Source organism: Aphis gossypii, chromosome 2 (assembly GCF_020184175.1).
Source record: "Aphis gossypii isolate Hap1 chromosome 2, ASM2018417v2, whole genome shotgun sequence".
Classification (NCBI taxonomy): domain Eukaryota; kingdom Metazoa; phylum Arthropoda; class Insecta; order Hemiptera; family Aphididae; genus Aphis; species Aphis gossypii.
The window spans coordinates 50075239-50101623 of NC_065531.1; the positions used below are offsets into that span (position 1 = coordinate 50075239).

The following is a 26385-nucleotide window of genomic DNA, read 5'->3' on the forward strand; positions in this document are numbered from 1 at the left end:
TTCGCGTGCTCTCGCGCGTCGTGTCGCCGCGACAACCAATCGAAGGAGGGGTAGAGAGTCGTGTAGTAGAGGGGGTTGTATACGTTTACTATATATAACATATATATATATATGCACGGGGTGAATTGCTAGTGACAGCAGAGACATAAATCCTACGGGATAAAAACAACGCGGACCCGGCAGGCAGGGATGTGTGTATATATACGCCCGGCAGTTAAATAACAAGTGTAATATACGAGGTCGCGTATCCGGCGGCGGTGGTAGATGAGGAGAGGTAACGAGCTCCAGCAGCGAGGGGCGGCCGCGCGTTCAGCGAAAATTAACAACGAAAGACCACCATTTTACTGCCTTTAGGCGGCGGCTTCGTAGTGCAGTACATATTATATATATATAAATATATATGACTATACTCGACAAGACGTACGTATATAATATATATATATATATATGGCTCTAGAGACGAAACGAATGTTTTTCGTTTAAATTGTTTTTTTCGCCAAAACTGCTTCTAAGCTGTACTCGCAGTCACTGAGAGATCCTTTATGCTTTTTTTATAATTGAAAATTAATACATTTTCATAATTACATTATATTATATAACTAGGTAAGCGTATAACTAGCAGTATACCCTAATTTATGTTGCGTATACTTTGAGGAAAAAGCTCTATCGAAATAATGTGATATAATATACATAATATTATATATTTTATATCTTTATGTATACATTTATATTTTTATGTATGTACTATATACAATATATGAAAATGTAATCTTTGTCTCACAGAAAATCAAATTTGGGTCGTTCAAAAAAAAAAGTACTGCTGTCAAATGATAAAAACAAAATCAACGTTAAATGTGCTAACTGTATAAAGCACCATCTAACCATCTATACACCAAATCAGAAGACCAAAAATATTATTTATCCACGCGCGTTACAATAATTAATGTAAGCAACTGAATCTAACACGGATACATTTTGTACAGCCAACGAAGTGAACGGAAATAGCTAGTTAGTTACTATGTACCTATTATATAAAGGAAAATGTGTTTGAAATCGTATCGTCAGGTGGTTTATCTATACACAGGGCCGGCGAGAGCTTTTGTGGGCCCCAGGGCTAATTATTTCCGGGCCCCTTCACTTATATATACTTATTTTACTGAGATTTATAAAGCTGTATGGCATTTTTATGCAGTAGCGATACTTAATATTTAAGTTGGATGAATTGTAAATAAAACAAACATAATATATGGTATATAAAATCTTTTATTAAAATTGAAGAAAATAATGTAAAAAATTAAACAACTATTTAACAGTAGTTATAATGAATAATTATTAGGTTTAATTAAAGTGTTCCTTTTCTGGCCTTTTTCATAGCAAAATCATCGATAACAGCATCCAAGTTGGTGTTTTTAGCTAGTTCTTTTTCCACTGCCAAGACTCCTAAGCTTGATAGCCTGTTTTGACACATGGTCGAACGTAAAACATTTTTTACTCTTTTTAATACAGAGAAAGAGCGTTCTGCACTTGCTACTGTAGCAGGAATTGTGATAAATATCCTGAGAGCCACAGTAAGGTTAGGAAATAAATTTTCCAGATTTGAAGTTTTTATAGCATTGAGAAGATCCCAAGGTGAGAGTGTCTTTTCACCAAAGTTGGCTGAATATATAAGTTTTAAACTTTGAAGTTCATCTGTAAGCTCATCTCCTAAATCCTTTGGATACTGTTTTACCAGCCTAGTAGTTTTTTCTTGAATCTGGTCTATGGTCATTTCTTTATTCAACCATAGCACAGAAAATCTTTCACAAAGAGAATGCACTGATTCGAACCTAACTGTCATATCTCCAATAACACTATCTAGGATAATATTGAAAACGTCATTCTTGAATTTAGTTCTTTGAAGATCATCTGCATTTTCGTTTTCGTCATCTTCATCTATATGTCTTTTTCGTTTCCGAGTTCTTTTTAATTCTTCTTCGAAATATTGAGGCCAACCTATATTTTTAGCCACTATTAGAGTTTCATTAAGTATAATATCATAACCTTCATTTCGTATTTTGTGCAAGTCTTCGATCAATGAACTCAAATTTTTCGAGGCAACATCCAAAGTACCACTTTTACATTGTAATACACGGTTTACAATGTCTATTGACTTTAGGATCTTGAACCAAATAGAAGCTAGGAGAAGACAGTTAAAAGTTTTGAAGTACTTTTCTAATCCCTGTATGTCTCGACGACATTCTGATGTCAAGTTTAGTAGCTTCAAATCTTCAAAGGCTTCTAATATAGCTGGTAGATGTGCAACGACTGGTTTTACACTATCAACTCTTGCTGACCATCGTGTTCTTGACATTGAATGAAGAGAGGACGGTATTTTTTTTTTAAGATTTCCCATCTTTGGGGGCTTGAACTAAAGATATTATATAATTTTTGGATAGCTCCAAAAAAAGTAATAGCTGCTGTACAGCTCTCTGCTGCTTGTTCCCCACATAGATTTAAAGAGTGACAAGTACAAGCTGAGTATATAGCCTCGTTATTAGCTCTGAGTATAATAGCTTGAGCTCCTTTATATACACCTTTCATATTACTACCATTATCATACCCTTGGCCCTTACAGTCTTCTAATGGAATTTTAAATATTTTTAATTTACTCATAATGAGGTCTGCTATAGCTTTTCCACTTTTATTGGCACAATCTACAAAGCATAGTAGACGTTCTTCCACTTGGTATTGTTGATTTTCTACCTGTTCAGTTAAATTAACATATCTTATTAATATAACAGTCTGTTCTACATGAGCAGAATCAGGTGTTGCGTCAACAATTACAGAGTAGTACCTTGCTTTTTCTCTCTCTTCAAGAATTTTTTTAGTTACTTCAGCAGCACATAAGCTTATGAATTCATTTTGAATGTCATGGGACAGGTAATGCACTTGCATTCTATCTCCCTTTTCTTGAAAGTGGCGAATTTTATTTAAATGTTCATTCAAAACTGGATCATAGTTAGCGAGTAGTTCTAAGATGCCCAAGAAATTCCCATTAGATGATTCACCGATTTTTTCAGAATCCCCTCGAAAAGCCAGCCCTCTTTCGGCCAGAAACAAAGTGACCTTAATTAAACGCTTTAAGAGCTCACGCCACTTTTCTTTATCACTGTTTATCGATTTTAATAAAATACCTGACAAGGATTTGTCTTTTTTTATTTTAAAGATCTCTGATTTCCATTGAACGTAGCTTTTTTTATGTACTGAACTATTTTCGTGTTCAGGGACCTTATCATACAGCTTTTTCCAACGTTTCACTGTAGAAAACCCTTCAGGAAGTGCCAACGCGGAACGCTGTGACTCAGGCAACGTGCTAAATAGTTTACAAGGTAAACAGTAAAATGCTTGCTTTACTTTACTCCAAACTAGCCAATCTCTCGTAATCATTTCATTATTAGTTAGTTTCTTTTTAAATATCGATATTGGCACACTAAAACCTTCAGAATCCACAGGAAAGCTTTCCGGATTTGGAATATGGGGATACTTCAAGTCACGATCTATGTCAAAATTGGGATCACCAATATCAAAATATTTATATAATGGCTGTAGCCGTGGCGAAGAAAGCGATTTTTCAGTAACAATAGTAACATTATCGGTTTCAGTTATTATATTATCCTCATTTGTATGAATAACCATACTTAAATTAGTGCTATTACTATCAATAATAATTACATTGTTGCCCTTACCTTCCAATTCATTTGATACTGGACTTGATTTCACATTAGACCGTATAGGTAACTCAGTCGAAGCTGTGGAAGGTTTAAAATATTGCCCGAGTGATAGCTGTCCTTTTTTTGCTTCGTTGTCTCTCTCATCCTTTTCTTTTCTTTTTTGTGCACCAGATTTGTGTTTATAACTCATTATAATAAAATTATATAACAAGTACTCAAATATGTACTAACAAAACACAAAATTACACACAATTCGTATTCCGTAATAACAAAATTATAAAAGATAGTAAAAACGGTAATTTCGGAACGCGATGTATATTATGCATAATGCATCATTACAACTAAAACTAATACTGGACATTTGATCGAACATATTATTATTATCTTATCTGATATATTTTGCTTCTATTATTAAATAAGCAGTCGGTCGTTATACATAAAATAATAAAATACCATTGAAAAATGTAATAACGCTCTTTAGGGACGTATTTGGGAATTTACGACTATATTATATAACCATATTATTAATAGCACACCAATTACGCGATTATACCGATCGAACCCGCATTGAATGCGCGTTTGTTTTGTTATCTATGTGCGTTCTGTGTTGCGTATTGTGTACAATTTAGTAGGTGTAACGTGTATATTATGAATATATTATTAAAGATGGTTGTTTAATTTTGAGTGAACGGACGATAGTGTTTACGCTTCAACTTGTAATTCTAAATTATATAACATAAGTATTAAATATATAATTTGTATAAAAGTAATTTTTCTAAAGTTAAAAAATTTGTAAAATTTGTCCTTCTCCTAATTTCGCCGCTCTAGGCCCGGGCCTACAGGGCCTGTGCGGCTGTGCCTAAATACGCCTCTGACAACGGGCCCCTCCGGAGGTCCGGGCCCCGGGGCTCTGGCCCCTACTGCCCCACCCTCTCGCCGGCCCTGTCTATACATATACTATGTTCATAATATATATAATATGTTTCTCGTGTGTTCTATGCAACAAGGGACAAGTAGTAAGTTTATTAACAACTACGTATAAATTATTAAAACAATATTTTCCCACATTAAATAATAAACAGTTCTCATAACACACGAGAAATAAAAGTAAAGATACTTTATTAAAACAATTTTATAGTAATAAATAGATTAAAAAAAAAATGAAGAAATTAAAACTGACAACTGACGATAATAAATACGTATGAATAAACAAAATAATCGTGCTCTTTTCATATTTTATAATTACCTTTATCAGTTTCGGGAATGAAGTTTGGCGAGCTATCTTCAATTTTAATGATAAAAATTGGGGAGTGTAACTATTTATACTATATGTACACAGTCTGAACATAAATAAAGACTAAATATAAATAGTCAAAGTAGCAAAACATATATGCGTTTTGGTCATCTATGATAAAGATAAAAATATATCGGTGTCACACGGAACAATATGTCTATAATTAACTAGTATCTATCTAAATAACTAATAAGCAACAGTTACTCGAGCCTCTGTAACAGTATATAGACACATACATATGCACGTGGGTGCGTGTGATATGCGCCTTTGTACGATATTATAATATTATAATATAATATTGTATATTGGCAGCATTTCGGGGAGAGAAAACAATGTGTCAGAGAGCGGATTTCTGCAGCGTACGTGCAACATTCATTGATCCGTCACACTACGTATATACATAATATATATTATGTTATATGACTTGTGAGGCGTGTGACGCGCGTGCGGCAATAAAATCTGTGACAATATTTATATATATACATACATACATACATACATACACGAGTATTATACTATATATGATATAGGGGTGGCGGTGACGGTGGATTGCGATTGTGCGACCGTGTGCACTCAGACGTACAGTGTTCGCCTTGTTCTAAATCGCCGAACGGAGCGAAATTACCTCTGGTCGATTCTCAAAGTCTGTGTAGTTACACACATAATATCATATATTATACAATATGTACACTGCACATAATATTATATTATGTTGTGTATTTTGTATATATTGTAAGTACGTATAACGATCTATAATATTATTTATGTATGTGTGTGTGTTCTTAGGTACCTATATGATATGCATAATATGCACTTTTTACCCACGTGCCATTGTGCATGATAAGATACAGTTAGAACAGCAGTTGGATGTGCAATCAAGGATGCGTTTGCTTTGTATTAAATAATATACATTTTGTAATTTTGTGGAAATTGGATATCTTACAGATTGCAAAATATAATCTATTCCGAGCTGTTCGAATAATTACGCAGTGTGTGTATAAGTCATCATATTTAAATGGCATAAAGAGTTTTCGATTACAAATTGTGTTTCCTATACTATATACATTTACGTACACCTTTAAATTCTATTGTTGTCCCCCATCAATAATCATTATTCATTATATTATAAATTATATTATACTCGACGAGTGTAAGTATATACTTAAGTAGAAACTAGAAATACCATATCGAATACCGGGGATATTATGTACATATATATACATACATACATACATATAGCAATAACAATACAATTTTCAGTCAAACATCGTAACATTACCTATTTTTAAAGATATTTTGTCGATAAAAGATTCCTCATATTTTGACGAACAGGTACGAGTATTATTTTACAAAAAACGTATTGTATTTCACGTAAATGTTCAAACCAAATGTTAAAATAGTATCTATAGTCTACCTATAATATTATGGAATAAATATTCATTACATTGAAGTATTGGACGGAATATTTGCTTTGTAATAATGGTAAAGATCTATAATAGATCCTAATGTTCAATGTTACATATACGTTACCTATTCATATTTAATTAGTAAATATTAAATATTAATATATTATATAATATAGTTTAGTACTTAAGATTTATAATATAATATATTATATTACACTTTTATACTATAGATTTTTTTTTAAATATAAATTTATCTCTATTTATAGCACAATAATGTATTTTAAAATATTACGATGAACTTTTTTTTCTGTTTTTTGATAATGTACACAATAATACTAAAGTATTAATATGTATAATTTTTTTTTTATTAAATATACATGATTTTATTATTTCTCTATTATATTATATTAAAATTCAATTTTCTTTGTGATAACAGATGGGCATGTCATATGGACGAATAGAAGACTATAATGTATTATTATAATGAAATAATCTCCGCTGCTGCAGTCAGTTGGCTGCGAACAAGAATCTTTTGTTAATCACTACACGGTGTAAAAAATTAAAAATTTGTAAATCATACGTTTGATATAATATTATATTATATACGATGGTGTGGAGGCAACGGCATGACCGCAGCATGAAACGGGATCAGGGGATTGGGGGCCGATATAAATATATTATATATATAATGTAAATTATATTATATTATTTAGATCTGCCGGCGCGGTTTCGAATTGATACGATTAAACAGCGGTGATTGGGGCCCCGGTCAGTGGGGGGGCTCGGATGAAAAAAATCAAAAATATACGCGTTACAAAAAGGGTAGAGGATTAAGGAAAATTTCAAACGGGAACAAAAAACAGACCGGATTCGATTATGTGCGGTGTCAGACCCCGCGAAAAGCTTAAAAATGTCGCGAGAGACAACAGCAGGAACTGTGTATGCATATAATATGTTTATATATAGAGCCTTCGGTACATACAAATAATATATACATATATAGCATACATGAGCGAGTCAGGGCCCCGGGTCTGCGAACGACAAAGTTTTCCGGACGGCCGAGTTTTTGCATGCACGAGAGTAAATTTAGAAACGTCGCTGGGCTACATAAGCGTCCGGCAATGGGGAGTGAGGGCGTATGGATTTTAATAGTATTAGGCCGTGTAATCTGGTCGACGGTATAATTTGTAATATAATAATGTGTTAAAGAGTGCAAGGGATGAATCTAAAATCTATACTCGTGTGCACGAACGCTGTGGCATTGGGTGCAGGGTGCAGGGGTGTGTACTGTATATATATACGCGTGTGTACAATATGTATGTATATGTGTATATACATATTGTACGGAGGCTGCAACGGAGAATTCATTATTGCGCGAGGCCTATGCCAACGCCAGATGGGCTAATCAGCTGATCTTTATTATGGGCGACATTCTTCTGGACCATCCGACTGGAAACCGAATAACCGGGGCGAGTGGTTTTGATACGTCAGCCTGCGTTTGACTCGGGACACACGGCTGCGGCGGCGGTGAATATAGCATATTATATATATACGTACGCCACTGAAAACCGATTTTTTTTTTTTATTATTATTATATTATTTATTATTATTATTATTTTATTCTGCTGGTTATTTTTTTCTTACTCTGTATTTTACCTTATATATTTTTTTTATGTATTTAACAGAAATTCTTTCAGATCCACTAAGAGTATTCGATAATCTCGTGTGTTTGATGTCTGTGCCGCTATTTACGTAAACCATCGGTACCGCGTTAATATATAATTTACATATTGTTTGGATTAAATATATGAAAAAAGTAGGTATTATTAACTACATTAATTTTCAAACAAAAAATATGAGTACATAATATTCGTTTTAAATAATTATGTGTACTTAATACTAATACCTGCATATTTCTTGGTAAATTAATTTTTTTTTGTTAAGACATATACCTACTTTTAAATCACAAAAAATAAAATTTATCGAAATACATTATGTTTAGATTTGGTAGTTGAATAGGTAAGTAGGTATAGTTGATTATATTTTATAATTAAGTTTGTTTTGAATGAAAAAAAAATGTTCATGATGTTCAGTTTTAATAGTTTTTAGGCGTAATGGTATATTATTGTTTATTTTTTTTCTTACCAATACGAATTTTTATAAATACATAATATTATGTATAAATATATAAGTCAAAAAGAAGCAAAAATAATATCTCTTTTTGAATATGTTTTATGTTATGGTTGAAGAAAATAATACATTTGGCCATTACAACTAATAATTACATTTGTTAAATTTAATTTGAATTCATTATGGTAAAATTATTTCAATCTGAACGCACGGTGTCAAGTCTTTTAATTAACGGTAGTTAACAGCGGAGTTTTCAATATAAAATACGATTAAACTCGTTCGTCGCGGACTTTGGAAGTAGCGGTTTCAACAATAGGCTTTAAATTTTGACGAGTCTATTATTTGCGGTTACTGAGGAGTTTTACGCGAAAAAAAATGAAAAGATAAAAAAAGCGAAAAATCTCCGGGGTGCATTTTCGGAAAGGGGTGTGGGAATAATTTAAAACTAATTGGCGCCGGACGGGTAAGTTTCTTTGTCCGTAACCTATTGCGGTGGAATGGGTGGCGAAAAGCATTTCTATAACTATAAAATATACAGTCATATCTTATTTAAATAACAATGGTCGTATAAAGTTTAAAAGAGGAATTCCTTTTCTTTGTGTTATTATTACTATTATTATTATTTCGTAGTCCGCAAAATTACAGAGCGCAAAACGTGGCGCGTACACCACGCAACGGGCTTCCGTCCGTGCACACCCGACACCGGACAACAACCCTAAACAGAAGACTTTCAATCGCAACACTCCCCCGCAGTAGTATATATAATGTATAGGGTGTGCGCTCAATAATATAATACATTATGTACAATTTTGTTTTATTTTTTTATTATTTTTTTAGGGAAACATTACCGTTGACGTTTATGTAAGCCAGTGATGACAGATGACCCGACTTGGGGCTTCAGACGCTTGACCCCTGTTTACGATGAATTTCCTAGGATATATATAAGTAAGCGTGTCGCAATCCGTCAACCTGGTGCCTAAACGCATACGTAAATAATATTACGAATATTGTCGTATGTATAATGTAACATTTTTTAAAAACATATAGTAATGTACTAAAAAAAAAATAAAAAACCTATTAGAACTGTTTCAAAATAGTTGCCGAGTGTTGATGCATTATACACATTATACACATGATACGCATACTATATAATATATACCATCATAAACGAAAAATCGATAAATAGTGAATATGATATTATTTTGTTGTATATATGTAAATTAATTGCTAAGACCGATTTAGGGTCACTGGTCATTCGTATTACCAAATAATATAGGATGTCAATATTTTATACGTCAAACTATTGTTATTATTTTCCATAATAACTAGAGATACGTTTATAAACATAATAATAATTTATCGGTTGGAGTCATGATGCAGCGGGAAAATGGAAATATACCTAGGTAACTACATGTTTTTATTAACAAAATATAATATATCCCTCCAAAATACCATGTTATGAGTGAAACAGGCAATATCCATAATATGTCATATCATATCATACCTAGCTATTTGTGAGTTTCGAGTGTTGTTATTTACCGAATAGGTAGAGGAAGTGTTTTTGTACCGGAAATCGAGAGGAAAATATGGCCCCAACGCCGACGGCGCCACCGCCGCCACCCTGTCGATACGGATCAATGTTTTAGGCTTTCCCGGCTCGGCCATGTTTTCCCACGACGCATTTTCCGACCAATCCGCAATAATTTTCCACGCCCTGGTGGTCGCCCCACCGCCGATGGTGTATATATTATATATATGCACCTTTTATTCCAACCACTACCACCACGCGTCGTCTTTTCACCGACGAGTCCTTTTCCTCCACAATATGACTGTGGTGGCGAGGCATGTAAGTATTATTATAATACATATTAATATACCTATTATGAAAATATTTGAGTATACGTACTCGTTGCAGTTTTAACTATGTATCCAGTAAATATGCATCATAACTAATACTCTATAATGTATAATATAATATTTATAAGAGAGAACATTTTTTACTCTAAATTGTTAAACAAAATTATTTATTCGAAATTTTTGATGTACCTCAATTGACATTTAAGTGAACAGTTTCTGAGATGTTTTACCATACACAAGTATTATAATATAAAATATATTAGTTACTAAGAATTTGAGTTTTTAATTCATATTTTTAAATTTGGTAATATAAAATAAAATAAATAGTACCTATACATTTTATATTGGCTAGGAACTAGAATTTTGTATTTAATTACACATTATATTATTATATATCTTACTTATGACGAGTGATCGAACGATTCGAATGTGTACATTATTGTATATACACCACTAGTGTAAGCGATTATAGAACACATATAGGTAATAATAATAATAATAATAATGATATATATGGTCTAAAGTGGTTTCGTCGCGAATGACGGCCGCAGTGCAGCTCTTAAAAACAACAAATCGTCGGTAATTGACCCGTTTGGTGAAGAGTTGTGAAAAAATATATGGGGAGAAAACCGCATGCACTTCATGTACACATACACACATAATGTCGGGGTATAGGTTTAATGGCCCACATCCCAGGAGGACAAACTGCTGCACGCGAGCGCAACGACCACTCGAACACGCTCTCTTTTCTTTGGTTCGAGCTTTTTCTTTTTTTTTTTTTTGTTTATGATTAATTCTACTTTTTTTTCACTTGTAATAATTGGCAACGGCGTCGCGCCCTTCCTCGGTACTCCTACTCAATCCCCTCCATCACATCCCTATATCATAGAAAGAGCCCCTGACGTCCAATTATTGCTAAAATACCGCAATTTGTTCGAGTTTTACTAACATGGTGGCATTGTGCTGCAGAGAGAAGTACGTATATTATATTCTTAACTAATATATGAAAAAATACAGGTACTTAACCATATGAAATGTGAACAATATGCGTGTAAAGCAAACTACACATATAATGTATTATATTATTCTCACAACACGTATGTACGCGTATATACTGCAAGGGTTAACGGTGGGGTGTCCCATCGATCGAGGACATTTCTGGGTTTGTTTTTTCATATAAAAGAAAAAATGTTGTTTATCGTCTTTATTAGTATATTTTTACTCGCTATTTGACAACGACAAAACACTTTATGTATTACAGAAGGTGTACGGTGCGTAAACTTGCAGAGAGAATTTATTCAATAATAAATTTATTCATTATCGTTTATTTACAGTATTGACAAGAATTAATTCCATTCACTCGAACAACAAAATTGTTGAGTATTCTGTCACGAGAATCGTCTATACTCAATAATTTTAAATATTATAAATTAATCCGTAAAAGAAATATATAGATATAGTTGTTAATTTGAAAACTAAAATACTACGCTTGCACAGCTAGAATATACTAAATGGTTTATTTTATTAGCTATACTTATAATTTATAAAATATACGTTATTTTTATGTATACTACGTATAAAAGCTACTTACAAATCTACTTTTTTCTGTAATATGCACTGTTTGGGGACTTTAATGAATTAAAATGTTGTCACAAAATATAATCATTGATATTTTTGACAGTAAAACATTGTCATATTATTTAGGTATAACGAGATGCAAAAGTAAAAAAAAATGTTTAAAAACAGGTAAATAGGTAATTATTTATAGTATCTACCAAGTTAGCGAATTTTTTTGTACAGCTGTTTCACAAGACCACTTGAAAACGCACAACATTATATTAAATGCAACTGTGCATTATATTATGATGCGTATCGTCAAGACGGTTGTTGCGATCGCACAACAATGTACAATAATGGTCGGAAGGAAAGAAAAAACTATTATGTACAATACCTATAATACCTACTAGTAGTACATCTATACATCATGCGTATACACACATAACAACGCGACGGAATAATAATATAATGATAGCTGCACCGAGGACCCGTACAAGTGGCACTCGACAAAAATGTACATTCATCGGCGAGTGCAGCGCTTACAAGAGACCGGATGATCGAGACACATACGTCGACGTGTATAGACGGTACTATAGATCCGAGCCGACATACAACAGAGCAAAAGATTCCTTTTCTATCGTTTTTTCTACTTTCGTATTAAAAAGTAATTCCGCAATATCTGCCTCGCGTATACATTGCGCAGCACAGAGGCAAAAGATTTATATATATTTATATACATTGTGTTTGGGATTGAGTGCGACGGTCCGTAAAAACTGGTAACAAAAGTGTGCATGTGCATGTTTTGGATAGGGACGAAAAGGAGAAAACATATTTTACGTTTTATTATTATTATTATTCTCGTCTTTTTTTCTGTCCAAAAGAAGTATCTTTTTCTATACAAAACAGAGGAGGGGGCGTTTTATTGACTGATTCGATTTGCCTATATACATTATATATAGTCGACCCTTCGATGAAAATAATAATACCCGTTTCGGGATTGTAACGTCTGAATGTACCTACGTTATTATAATATTATATCCAAGCGCCGTGTATGTATAACAAATAAAATATAATATAATAATAATATATATAATATATATATGTAGATATATGGATGAAACGAATTAGACTTTTTTTTAACGTTTACAACATTAATTTCACGATACATTGAATTATATTATTGACATTTTATGATTTACGTTAATTTCCATAAACATTGATTTCGTTTGAGATCTCGTAGTCATTAAAAATTCGCAACGCATATTCGAGTACATTCCAACAAGATACGGTGCAGCATTCTTAAAGAGGTTCGAGATAGTGATAATCAACCATTAATTCAGCTCAATGCACTAGTGTAGTGATTTTTAAAACTAATTTAAATTCCTAATTATCTTTACGATCGTGAGCACACTGCTTTTAATTATTTTTATTTCAATTTAAATCAGTAAAATAAATGATTTTTACATACATATAAATAGTAAAGAAATTATTTATATGAATACCAATTGATTTATAATGAAAGTTGAATTAGAGTTTCCATTGAAAATTGAAATCGACTGAAATAAAAATTCATCGAAATTCTAAATCGAATATAATATAATTTACCTAATTTCCTAAATTATGTTAATCAACAGATAAATTATTTTATACCTAGTTAAAACCTATGAGTATACTCAAGTACAACTTATATCGATTAGGTAACTTTGGAAGAAATAATATAATTATGTATATAAAGCCCGCATAGTACACAATACTGCAATGGTGTCAAATTTGGGGATTTGTCCGACATCATAATATTATCAAAACCATTGCAATGATGCTATTATGTTATGTTCATATCTTAAGATAACAGCCAATATAGGTATAATAAAGGTACTCACGCTCGGTATGTTGTCGTTGCTACACACCCCTTCGGACAGCAACCGGTCCCTGATCTCCCAAGCGAAGATGGACGGACACTCACGCTTGTAGTCGGCGATCTTGTTCACTACGCCATTGGTGGCAACTCGCGGCTTCGAGCCGCCAATGGCACGCGGCTTGATTGAACCGGTTTCGTAATACCTGCGGAAACAAACCAGATATATGAAGTTCAGCTTTACAGCATTAAAAAACACGTTCTGTATTGTAGATGACAATATGATGTATTGTATACTTAGGTAATTATCTCATCGTTTGTCAAGGCGGAGGTGTCGAAGTAATCATAAACATTAAACACATGTGACAGAATACCAATGATCAACATTTACCATCCACCCATCATCATCATAATAACGTTTCACACCGTATTTAGATATTATATTAACAACTATAAATACAATTATGTAACTACACTATTTTATAACAAACCGCAGGTAGTATGAATCAATTTTGCATGGTAAAAAAAATTGTCTGTTTATGTAAATATATAGGTACCTAATACAAACTAGACATTTATGTCTATATTAACAAGATGCTGTCCCTTCAGTCATGTATTATTTCCGTCATACGAAATATTAAACTCGAGTTCAGCAGTTTCAATAAATTATATGTAGTAAGCTTTATTAATAGAATGATTTAATCTATTATTTAATTAATAATTAATTATATTAACTACGCATTTTCACAGGTTTTTCAATACTTAAGTTTTAAAGCTATTTTAAAATATACCTATATAAAATATTACAATTTAAAAATCCACATAACTCGAGAAACTCAAGAGAAAGAAAAAGCGTAATCTTTAATTTTATAATAAACCAAATCACTTTATTATTAATACTTATTACAGAACATTGGAATAATGAACACAGATTTTTTATGACGTACGTTAGTGAGACTGAGGCAACGTGTACGTTACGTACGTAACATTTCCATGAACTTATTATTTTTTTTAATATTTAAATTTAATACTTAATTCCTCATTATAATAGTAAATACATACAATATAACAGATTTCATTAACACAATCTTAGTGAATCTATAATTGATTAAAAATTAGAAAGGTTACAAATACATTACATCGGGGTAAAATTAGAAGATTAGAAAATATGTACAAAACCATTTGTAAATGATACATCATTTATTATATTGATAATATTATTTTTATTTTCACTATAAATATATTATATATACGTTTCTTCAAACTTAAGAAGCAAAACATTGACCACATAAATTATTTAGGTAGATATTAAAATGCACATCCCTGCTGATTAATTAAAACCATTATAATATTTTCATCTACTATAGCACCCTAGTAATATAGAATGTTATATTATATATAGAATATCTATAGAATATAACATGAAATGTTTTAAAACTATTATCGGTAGTCGAATTTTTATAATTATAAATGTAAGTAATACACCCATCACCGTGTGCTTATAGCAATGATAATTATTAATTGTTTGAAATTTAGCACTCACCTGCCGAGTATTTTGGATACGCATCCATTGGAGACCTGCAGGATGCGGGATATGTCACACGGCCTGGCGCCCGAGTGCGCAAGCTCAACGATTTTCTGTCTCGTCGAGTCCGGCAACGGACGACCATTGACGTACACTCCACCCAGCTGGTTGATACCACTATGACCGGCCGCCGAACAACCGAACAGAGCCGCTGAGCTCTGGACCATCGCCGCGGCCGCCGCTGTCATGTTGCAGTGGTCCGAATCATCTGAAAAAAAAACAATGATAAAATATTATATAAACGGTATTATACACATTGTGTTTGAATAATTTCTAATATTAAAAAAGAACACTTCCATAAGATATAAATAGGGTACAACTTGGTTATGGCTTATGGGCGATGATCAATGGACAAAAATTAGGGGCGAAGAAAAACGTATAGCAAGATTTTCTAACCGTTACTGTATAATAAAACTTCGAAAATAAATATATGATCATGAATATTATATAACATGCAGATTATTTTAAACAGAATTATAGACAAAAACGTTTCTAAGAGCGAATGAGCGAGAAAGAAGACCACACGCGCAAAACATAACACAACGTCATCCCCTCCGGTGCGTGCTTATCCGACCGTGGCGATGAAAATATTACGCTTGTATTATATTATATGTATAATAATAATAATATAATATTATATTATGTGTGTATAAATATATATATATATATTTTAGCCGTGGGTATTTTCTGATACGGTAGCGGTTTTTATTGTTCGGAGAGAAGTGGGGAAGCAAATTGGATCTGTCACTCAAGTAAAGAGGAACGGCGGTGGCGGTGGTAGTGGAAAAAACATACACACACTCTTCGCACACCCGGTGACAGCACCGACTGCAAGCATTCCCACACACTATCGTAAACTCACCACGGGGATATTAATTAATATTATATATATAAGTATGAGTATGTGTGTTGTATTATGTAGCGAGAGGAGAGATTTAAACGTCATTGTTCCCGTTTAAATTTAACTGAAACTGCAAAATTGTAATTCTGCAGCAAGTGTTTTATTTTGTCTGAAATATATTTTATAATATTCTACTATAATAAATTCTCTACTTTCGAACAATTTTGAATGGTTTAAAAGTTGTCTAGTTCAGATCGTTTCGTTGTACGTAATTATTTTTTCCCAATAACGCTGGAAATTATATTTTGTATGTTATGAAGTTATGAACTAATGAATAGTATCAACGGCCATGATCAAAACAGAGTTCATAAAAGCATTTGTTTTTAAGTTAATACATGTATAAGTATACTGGACAAAGTAGATTATTATTAATCAAATCCGCGCTCGTAATATACGCACGTCTATACAAATCAGACGGATAAATATAAAATGATATGCACTTTGGGCCGTAATAATAATAATCACAATAATACGATTATTAATACTCGTTTTTAAATTATTATTACTCGTTGAAACGTGTAAAATACATTTTCAACAGAATACATATTATATTATTATAATTACATTTGGTCGTTGCCGACGTTTGGGCGCTAACTAAACAAAACAGGTTTCTGTCCCGAGACGGATTTTTGATCTTAAACAAGGAAACAACGTGTGTTTTAAAATTATTTGATGTGTACCTAAATAGTACCTTATTATATTATATCGTTATACGTTCGATCCATCAAAATTAAAGTACTACACTGTATTATACCTAAGTATACTTACACGTTAAAAAAATACCATTACTAACGGATTGCACTTATCGTATAACTAATTATTGTAATCGGTGTAAAAATGTATATATCGAATAATACAAAATAGAAATAAGTTTCACTGGTTGATATAATAACTCGCGAGTCACCAGGATCTTGCGAAACCACTAAGTGTTTCGGACCGAGACACCAATATAGAGGGAAAGAGTATCATTTTTCATAAAGACGACGATATAAAATATAAATATTTATTACATAATATGTAATATTTTATCAGAAACTCTATAATATAATATTGTTGTAACAATCGTATAGGGGGTGCAAAAATGTGTACATGAAAACATTGCGAGGGTCCGAAAATCATCTTAAAAGATTGTGTACATCGCGGGGAAGAGTGGCGATATAGTTCAGTTGAAGAGGTTTTTTCTGTGATGGGTGCCCGCCAGCATCGGTATACCTATATATATATATACATCGTATTTACGCGTGTGCGCTTTTGTCACTTGTTACGCGCGATCGTAGTTGGCAACACACGGTGGACCAAATGCACCCTTTTTCGCGCAACAAAGTAATAATATACGATAATATACACTCGATGCGTATGGTGTTTTTCTTATACATACACATAATATATATATACACACGTATGTGTAGGCTGTTTACACACCCAAACACATTTCGAAAACGGTTTTTATTGCTTTTGAATTTAATTTAAACACTATACACACACGCCCATACACTGCACTGCGACGTCTCTCTCTCGTTTTCTCGAGTGTTGCGAATTATTGGCCGTCGACGACGAGCTAACAAGAGCGGTAGCGTATGTCGCGTCATCGCTATGAGAGCCACTCGAACCGCAGCGGGTGAAAGTTCTTATTACGTAGAAATCCTATTACGGCATCTGTAGTTGCGACGAACTTATTATAAATCGATAAATAATAATATTTTTGAGTCGAGTAGTTTTACACAGTTGTACGTATGCATACGTGTATTATATTGTATAATACGGCTATAGTGCGTTAGGTTAATCGATAATATATATTGTACATTTTGAACGGAACAAAGAGGGTGAAAACGAAATAACGTAACTAACTTATTATTATATAATATTTAAATTTGTATTATATCGGAATTGTAATAATATATGTAAGTATCTACGCGATTAATATCATGTTATTAGGTTAATATTTCCGTTGTTTGTTTTTACAAGGTATTAGTTATCGACTATCTCGTAAATGCCATCTCACACTGCATACATAAATAGATAAACGTATATTATCATCATAGTCCATAGAAATCCGACTTGCCATGGCAATAAAATTACATGATATTGAATTGAAATCTAAATCACAAAGACTTGCGTTTACGTGATTCTCACGATGGGTTAAATTTAAATAATTATGTATAATATCAATTTAATTCACTTTTTTCGTTCGATTTATAACTGTTAGATTCGTTGATTTGATTTGGATAGAATCATTTTTGTACGTTACTCGACCTCGCTAAAATATTAAGAACTCCTAAATGATCGAACGAAAAAAAAGAGTAAATATTTTCTCGTTGGCCACTTTATAGCTCGGTATACGATAGTGGTTTTGTATTATGTATTCAAAAACGGCGTATAAAGTAGGGTCGGAATAATATTTTTTATACTCACCACCATGGTGGTATATATTCATCCTCGTCGCTATTGTCCGCGCGCGCGCCCCAAATCCCGATATAATATATTGTATGCATATATGTGTATAATATGGGTATCAATACGAAAACTGTCGTCTTAAGCGGTTTTTATTTTGAAAACCCGTGAGTGGAATTGAATGTACATATATATTTCTATTTTCCAATGATAATACATGTACAAAGGACGTCGTTTCGATATCGTTTTACGAGTGTCGTATCATATAATACATAGGTACGAATCAATACATATATATACATATATGTGTGAGTGTGTAGCTATATAGAGATCTAAACCATTCTGTGATCATCGAAGGCCACCATCATCGCCAACGTATATACATAATATATACCTACTATATATGTCGTATAACATCTATAGTATAACTACCCCGTATTTTTGAGATATTTTGTGACAGTTCGTAAAGTATTACTATTGCATATAATATATATGTATTATATATACTGCAATAAAAATGTATAGACACATGATTTCTTTTCAAAATTATTAAATTTTTTGAATTAAGAAGGTTATGCAATATTAAACTATACTTTGTAGTATATTACATTTTTACACACGATTATTAAAACATAATAATATTAAAATCATCAAATCTACAAAAATGTATATTTATTATAAAAAGTTGACTGACAAAATACTATTATAGATAATTTTAAAGTCGGTAGTAAAATATGTCTAACTGACTTAATATTTGCTTCATTATGAAAATAGTATTTTTGTTTTTTTTTTAATTTTTACAGGATAATTCTTTCAAAACATTTAATATAATATCATTACATTACATAAACGAAATCACAAAGCCACATAACACGATACAAGGGAGAAATTACTGTCGTTATATATGTGTGGAAAAAGCGCGCGTATTGTGTAATACATATTACGTGAATCGCTTCGAAGGGAGGTGGAAAACTTGCATGCGTGTGCGTATGTCGTCCGGCCGTTTCGGCTCTGTGCCAGCCCACGGCGGGAAAACGTTTTTCCGGAGGCACGTCCGGCTCCCCTCGTCACAGCATCGGATCCAGCTGCAGACGCATAATACACCGGTGGCGGCAACCGGAAGCGCACAGAGTTGCGCTGGATACGCCACCGCGCGTCACTCCACTCGGCTCGTCGCCACGGTAACGTGCGCGAAATAAAATGTATATATTTGTATATTATATCTATATATATCTGCGCAATGTACCGTGCGCACGCGCGTTTTACCGTAAATTTAACGACCCAACACCTCCGCCGAGGACGCTCGTTTTTATCCTGTCACCATGCCGGCGGCGGTCATGATGGAGTTTACATCAAAACATAAATTCAAAATTAAACCGCTAATAACCAAAGTTACCAGGCAGCAAAAAAAAAAATTGATTAAAAGAAGTTATTATTTAATTAATTGTAAAATAGATTATATGTGTACATTACTATCATAACATATTTAATTTAAGAAAATTAATTATTATAATATATGTTATTATAAAATTAGGTACCTATAGTATCGATTTCAAACCCTTTTAAAATGTCCATAAGTATTATAGGTTTTTATTAATGCTACTGCGTTTTATTTTTTCAGTAATGTAAATAGGTAGGCAATGGAAATATTCGTTTTCACAAAAGTTAAACTTATTAAAGTTTTTCATTTTTTCTCGAAAGTGCTTTTCATTATATTACGAATGTGTTTCAATAAAATAACTGCAGAAAATTGTTATTATTTCATATTTTTCATTTTTATTACATTTGAATGTACTGTTTTGTTAGAGCTATTTTTTTAAATTGTTTACTCTTTATAATTTTTTTGATTTCCTAAAAACCCTCCAAAGTACAAGCATTATATAGTATGAGAAGTAATATTTATAATTATATACATTTTTCATCCATCATGGTTGTTTTCTAATAATACTTTTACAGTCCTTATAATGTTGGGATAAAAATTGTTTATTATTATTTAATAAAATATTATTAGATTAGATGAAAATAAAAAATACTGTCATTTATGAAATTAAAGTGCATAAATATACAAGTAAACATCAAAAATATAGATATAAATTAAAGTTTCATGTGTATAGTTTATAAATCAAATAATACTTGAACAAATTAACCATAGAAGAAAGCTAACAGAATAAATTTGAAGCTCATAATAATAATAATAATAATAATTTGCAGTTATATCAAAAGAGCGGATACCTTTTATTTGTCATGAAGTTTTAAAGATGGAAGTATGCTATCTTAGATCTTTGACTAAATGTGGTGGCGATTCGTAAAAAATACATATGCCTTGTTCTGATGTACTTTACTAGTGTGCAATAGTACCTACATAAGTTATAACTAGGTACCTACAGTAGTACGTTTATGTTTTTATACTTAAGAAGACAATCTTAATAATCTTACAACTTGCTGTGTGACACCAAAGACAACTTAGTTGTACAAAGCAGTAGTTAGAAATACATTGGCATGGTGTGATTATAGTTTAGTATACGATCAGCCAGACTTTCCAAAGTTCCGGAAAATGCTACACAAAAGCATCAGTGATGCCTATGTATATAATCTCTTCCGGAAAACACTGTATTGTATAGCGCATTAGACTTGAAAGTTTTTTGCTAGTCAGCAGCTTCAGTACGACATCGATTGCGTTTAACACATATGCGCCGTCATTAAATTATGACTCAAATAATCGTATACACGACGAGATGAAAGCATTAGGCGACATCACAACGATTACAAGTGATTCAGAAATTGTGTGCACGCGTGGATGGGTCGTGCCGAAGCCAAAAAATACGCCTATTGTGTTATGGTTAACCCTTCAAGCGATAAACAAAAAAAAATAATAGAGAACAAATCGACATATATAGTTCCGGCATGAGATCAATGGTATACGTGGTTATACATGTATTATAAAGGCCAAAAACGCGGTGCGGTGGCTATGCCATCATTGTTCTGCAGGTGTGATAATCGGAGATGGAAAAATCTGCGCTGCAAGCCCCTCCGAAAGCCTCTTATATTATTATACGCCTACGCGCGCGCCACACACACCTGTCTATGGGGAATCCTGCGGGCGATATAGATGTGTATAGGGGAACAGATTACCCGTGATCGATTAAATTTCCAGAAATGCCTTGATATAATATATATAAGTATTAAGTATAGGTATATACGCGTGTGTGTACAAATCGCATGCGTTATTGAAGCTGATTTACAAGGTGGATATATAATAGAGATACTTCTGTTCTTTGGATCGTTTTCAGCGACACTATACTAAAGTCAATCGAAGTGCGAACCCATGCTGCGCGTGTGTGGTCTATATGTATATTGTGTATACATACTGTTTTATTGTTGTGAATGGTAGTGATTTATATATGTTTTTAGTCCACTCTGGCAGTTTTACATTTTTGAAAATATGTTTGACATTTTTACATAAGTAGGTACGAATCCCGAAATGCATAATATGATAATGTGGTAGTGTTGTCAGATAAATATAATACAATTTATAGGTTTTCATAAAAGTATTGACTATACCTACTATAATAACACGAAAAATATTGTATAGGATGGTAATTACAATAGAAAATAGCCTGCAGAAAACACAGAAAACAAGTATCTAGAAGCTAAAACTTAATTTTGTATTCTTACCAGTTTTTAAAAAATGTATATACATACCTACATAATTGATCAAATGTCAATGGAATAAAATTTATAGTTTGATATAAAGTTCATAAAAAAACAAAAACTTATTTTAGTTTTATTTTAAATATTCTTATCAAATTAAAACAAATTTTATTTTTAAGTTTGAAATTATATGTTATCTATATAGGTAGTGTAACCAAAACAATCGAATGCATGACATGGGACAATTTTTCAATTTCGACGGGAACTGTGCGCCTAGCGTTCTGAAGTCGAATGACAAATGATTATGTTCTATATATAGTATAATATTTTAGTTACGACAAGGGATCCGTTTCAATGTCGAAGTACTGGTGTAAGAACGAGTAGTGGCAGTGGTGACGGTTTATGTCGGAGAAACCGGACTGCGGGACGGCGTGTTTGTATACGCTTAGACAGAGATATAGACGCGCGTAGAAGAAGACGCACTGCTTTTACATGTTTTTTGTACGTATGTATATGCTTGCGGAAGGTTATTAAGATATTTTCATTTTATAATTCAATATTTTTTTTACCTGCAGTAATAAGTATAACATGTACCTATGTAGGTGTGTGTATATGTATATTTATAATACCCATACCTATATAAATGTAAGGCGGGAGCGGTAAAAGAAAAAAAATAACGCTGAAACACGATACCTAAATGAGCCCCGACAAATATCTCATAATATTATACAACCACACACGGCCCAGTCCCTTTCGTGTACTCAGTGTCACATGTCAACTGATTAAAACTGGTTTGTATTCCTCCTTTTTTCCCCTTCTTTATCAAATCTCATCATTAAAAGCGTCATTCCGTATAGAATCTATCTGTCGCTGGTATTATACAATAAAAAAAGGACAACGATAGTTGATAGTTAAAAAAAAAAACAACGACAATTTAAAGATTTTGTAAAAATACAATGATCGAAAATCGTTCTGAAATGCTTGATGTCCATTAATCATGCCGCAAAGATCTGTCGGACGATTTTATTTTATTCCACGTCTCCACTAGTGCGTCGACGTGTCGGCGGGACATACTCAACCAGAATAGTTGGCAATGGTATTAATATAATAATATAATATAATATAATGTATAATATGTGCTTTATATATGTAAATTATTTTGAATATAAATAAGAAATAATTGTCCATTTAAAATTTATAGCATGTAGTTTAAAATGAAAATACACATTTTCTTTGAATAATTAACACTAATTAAAATATCTATTTATAAATAATAATTTAGAACAACGTATATGATACAGGCGGACAGTAGAAAATATAGAATAGAAAATGATTATATGTTAGTTATTATATTTTTAAAATAAATCAAGTATTTAGATGTAAAATATTTGCAATTAAGTATTCGATTTTTAACATTAAGCAGGGCCTATAAATATAATTGTTTATTGGTGATGCTAATATAGGAGTTTCAAGAATTCTTAATTTAATTTAATATTATTTTAGGCACCAGTTGCAAAATATAAGCAGTAAAATTATAATTTAAAAGTTGTAAATCTCGTTCCTTTTAAATGTATAATATTATCGAAACTTAACAACGATCGAAAGCTTAGTTAAGTTTAATTGTTCGTAAGTTACAAAATTATTGAAAATATCAGCCGACTTTAAAAATCCAATTATTTGTAAGAATATAATATTATTATATTTATATTTTTGTGCATATATTTTTACATTAATTAATTATAATAATATTATTTTAAATAGTATTATTGTTAATAACTAAAAAATGGTGTAAAATTATTAAAATCTTACCTTTGTGAGGCATTTTCCAGAATGGTTCGTTTTCTCTGCAAGGGAAAGGCCCGAGCCCCCCCACCCCAGCTCCAAGCAACGTCTTGACGGACCCCCACGTCCCTCCTCCGTAAAGACCCAACACCTGAAATATAAATAACAATTAATATTAAACTTTCAATTCGAAAATAAAATAAAAGTCATATTTGTTTAATATTACAAAAAGAACATATTTTACACGCACACTTTCCTAAATATTTTGTTTTTCTCCCCTAAGCGGATGACTCATATAGATTCGAGAGTTCCCATTAAAATACCATAAGATTACGCGTTGGAAGACTTAAATCGCGTGTCCGGCCTGCGAATAGCGAAGGGTCCATTTTACATTGGCCCAAATAACGTACGTTTGCTAATATAATGTAAGTGGACATTTACACGCGACATAACACCGCGACATATTATAAGTGCGTACATACAACAAAGGGGACCACACGCAAACTATGGAAGTCATTTATCGGAAATGGAAAGTTACTTTAAACGAAACGCGCGTTCCTCGGACCGTTTCAATTTGTAGAATAAATCACAACAGCTGTCTATAGGGACAACGCTAGCTTAATAATACTGTTGAATTGAGGGAATCGTCGACTGACGAAAGGTAAACAACTAGTTAGCGCCACCCCGATAGCATATTATATAGATACGCACGTATTATATATAATATATATACCAAAAATAATAATGTACACTTCGAGATTCGGAGAAACGGATAATAATACCTTGAGTTTATTTTATTTAACCTTCTAAATACGATCGAGCTGTCGTCTGCGGTCGATCGCCTTTTGTGCGAGAGGGTTTATTTACGTTGAAATTTTATATTGGCAAGTGTCAAAAAAAAGTATAAATAAAAATAAATGTATTTGAGTCATTATAAGGTTAAATGGCAAAAATAAGATGAAAAGAATTTCGTCTTTTTTTCACTATATCAGTTGTCTCGACTCTCTGTATACGGATTATTGATGTATAGGTAATAATATTATTATTATTCTACCTATAATACAATTTACGGGTATTGATATATTTACAGGTAAAATCATACCTGTACTGGGTAGGATTTGATGTCAGTTAAGATAGTTGTTGATGTATTATGTTTAAACGTATACCATTTTGGAGTACTTTGGAGCATATTGGAGTACTTATTTATTACGAACAGTGCCAACAATATTACAGTTTATAAAATGTGAATAAAACCCAAAAAAATATAATTGTTCAGGTTCCAAAATAACCAGAAATGAAAATAATATTATTTTTAATAGAACCAATAAGACTTATTTTCTTAGCCCAACAACTTTAGATAAATGATAATAATAAATATTATTAATTATTTATTTGTTCAGAAACTATTATATTTTAGTTGTATACTTCAAAATCATAAAATAATATAATATATAACAATTTGCTATTACCTATACAATTCAAAGATTTCAAACAACAAATATAATAATATAATGTATACGATATAGGTACTTAAAAAAAAATTCACAGGTCATTATTTCTTTTCCCGATTAATTTAGTAAATTGCAGCTACGTGCATGAAATGTATATGTTTTTTTGCCATACTTGAAATCAGAAACTCGACCGAATTCATCTTTGAACGCGATGGATAATAATCATAATATAAAACCTATAGGTAACGTTTGTACTTCTATAATATTATATGTATTATGTACAAAGCGGCGTCAAAACGCGTATGTGTACGTACACGCGACTGCAAAGCAAGTGGGCACTTGACTCGGCCCTCTGTATATAATATAATACAAAAGTTCGTACACACGTAAATTTATATATATATTATATTGTTAGTGAAAAACAGTCGCGTGGAGATCGTTTAAATGCGCATTGCATACATTATGGCAAAAAATAAAAACCATATTTTTTTTTTTTTTTTTGATCGGTCACAGATTTCACCACTATCCCCATCATAAACTATATGTATATAAGAACATTGCACGTATTATAATAATATTATATATAATCGTATACGGCTATACGCATTATATAGGCACGCGAGCGTGACGGTGGAGGACAAACTCTCATTAGCGACTTCAAAAGAAAACGACTTACACGACAGGATTTGTGCTATGTATGCGCGTGTATATTATTGTATAATACCATGTATACAATAATATATATATTATATACTTGAGCTACCACTGACGTCGGTTTTTCAGATCGGGTGGCGGGTGGAACGATGAAAAAATAT

At 32.2% G+C, this 26385-nt stretch overlaps 1 protein-coding gene across 3 annotated transcripts in view; it reads right to left on the bottom strand.

The window, feature by feature from the left end:
- The window catches only part of LOC114125166 (paired box protein Pax-6-like), a 46685-nt gene that overhangs the window by 13783 nt on the left and 6517 nt on the right, over positions 1–26385 (bottom strand). For all 3 annotated transcript variants that reach the window (XM_050199800.1, XM_050199798.1, XM_050199799.1), the window contains 3 exons: positions 24147–24270; positions 15353–15602; positions 13835–14015 (listed from right to left, as the gene is read on the bottom strand). In XM_050199800.1, coding sequence (XP_050055757.1) covers positions 13835–14015; positions 15353–15602; positions 24147–24270 — 555 coding nt within the window. The remainder of the gene's footprint in view (positions 1–13834; positions 14016–15352; positions 15603–24146; positions 24271–26385) is intronic.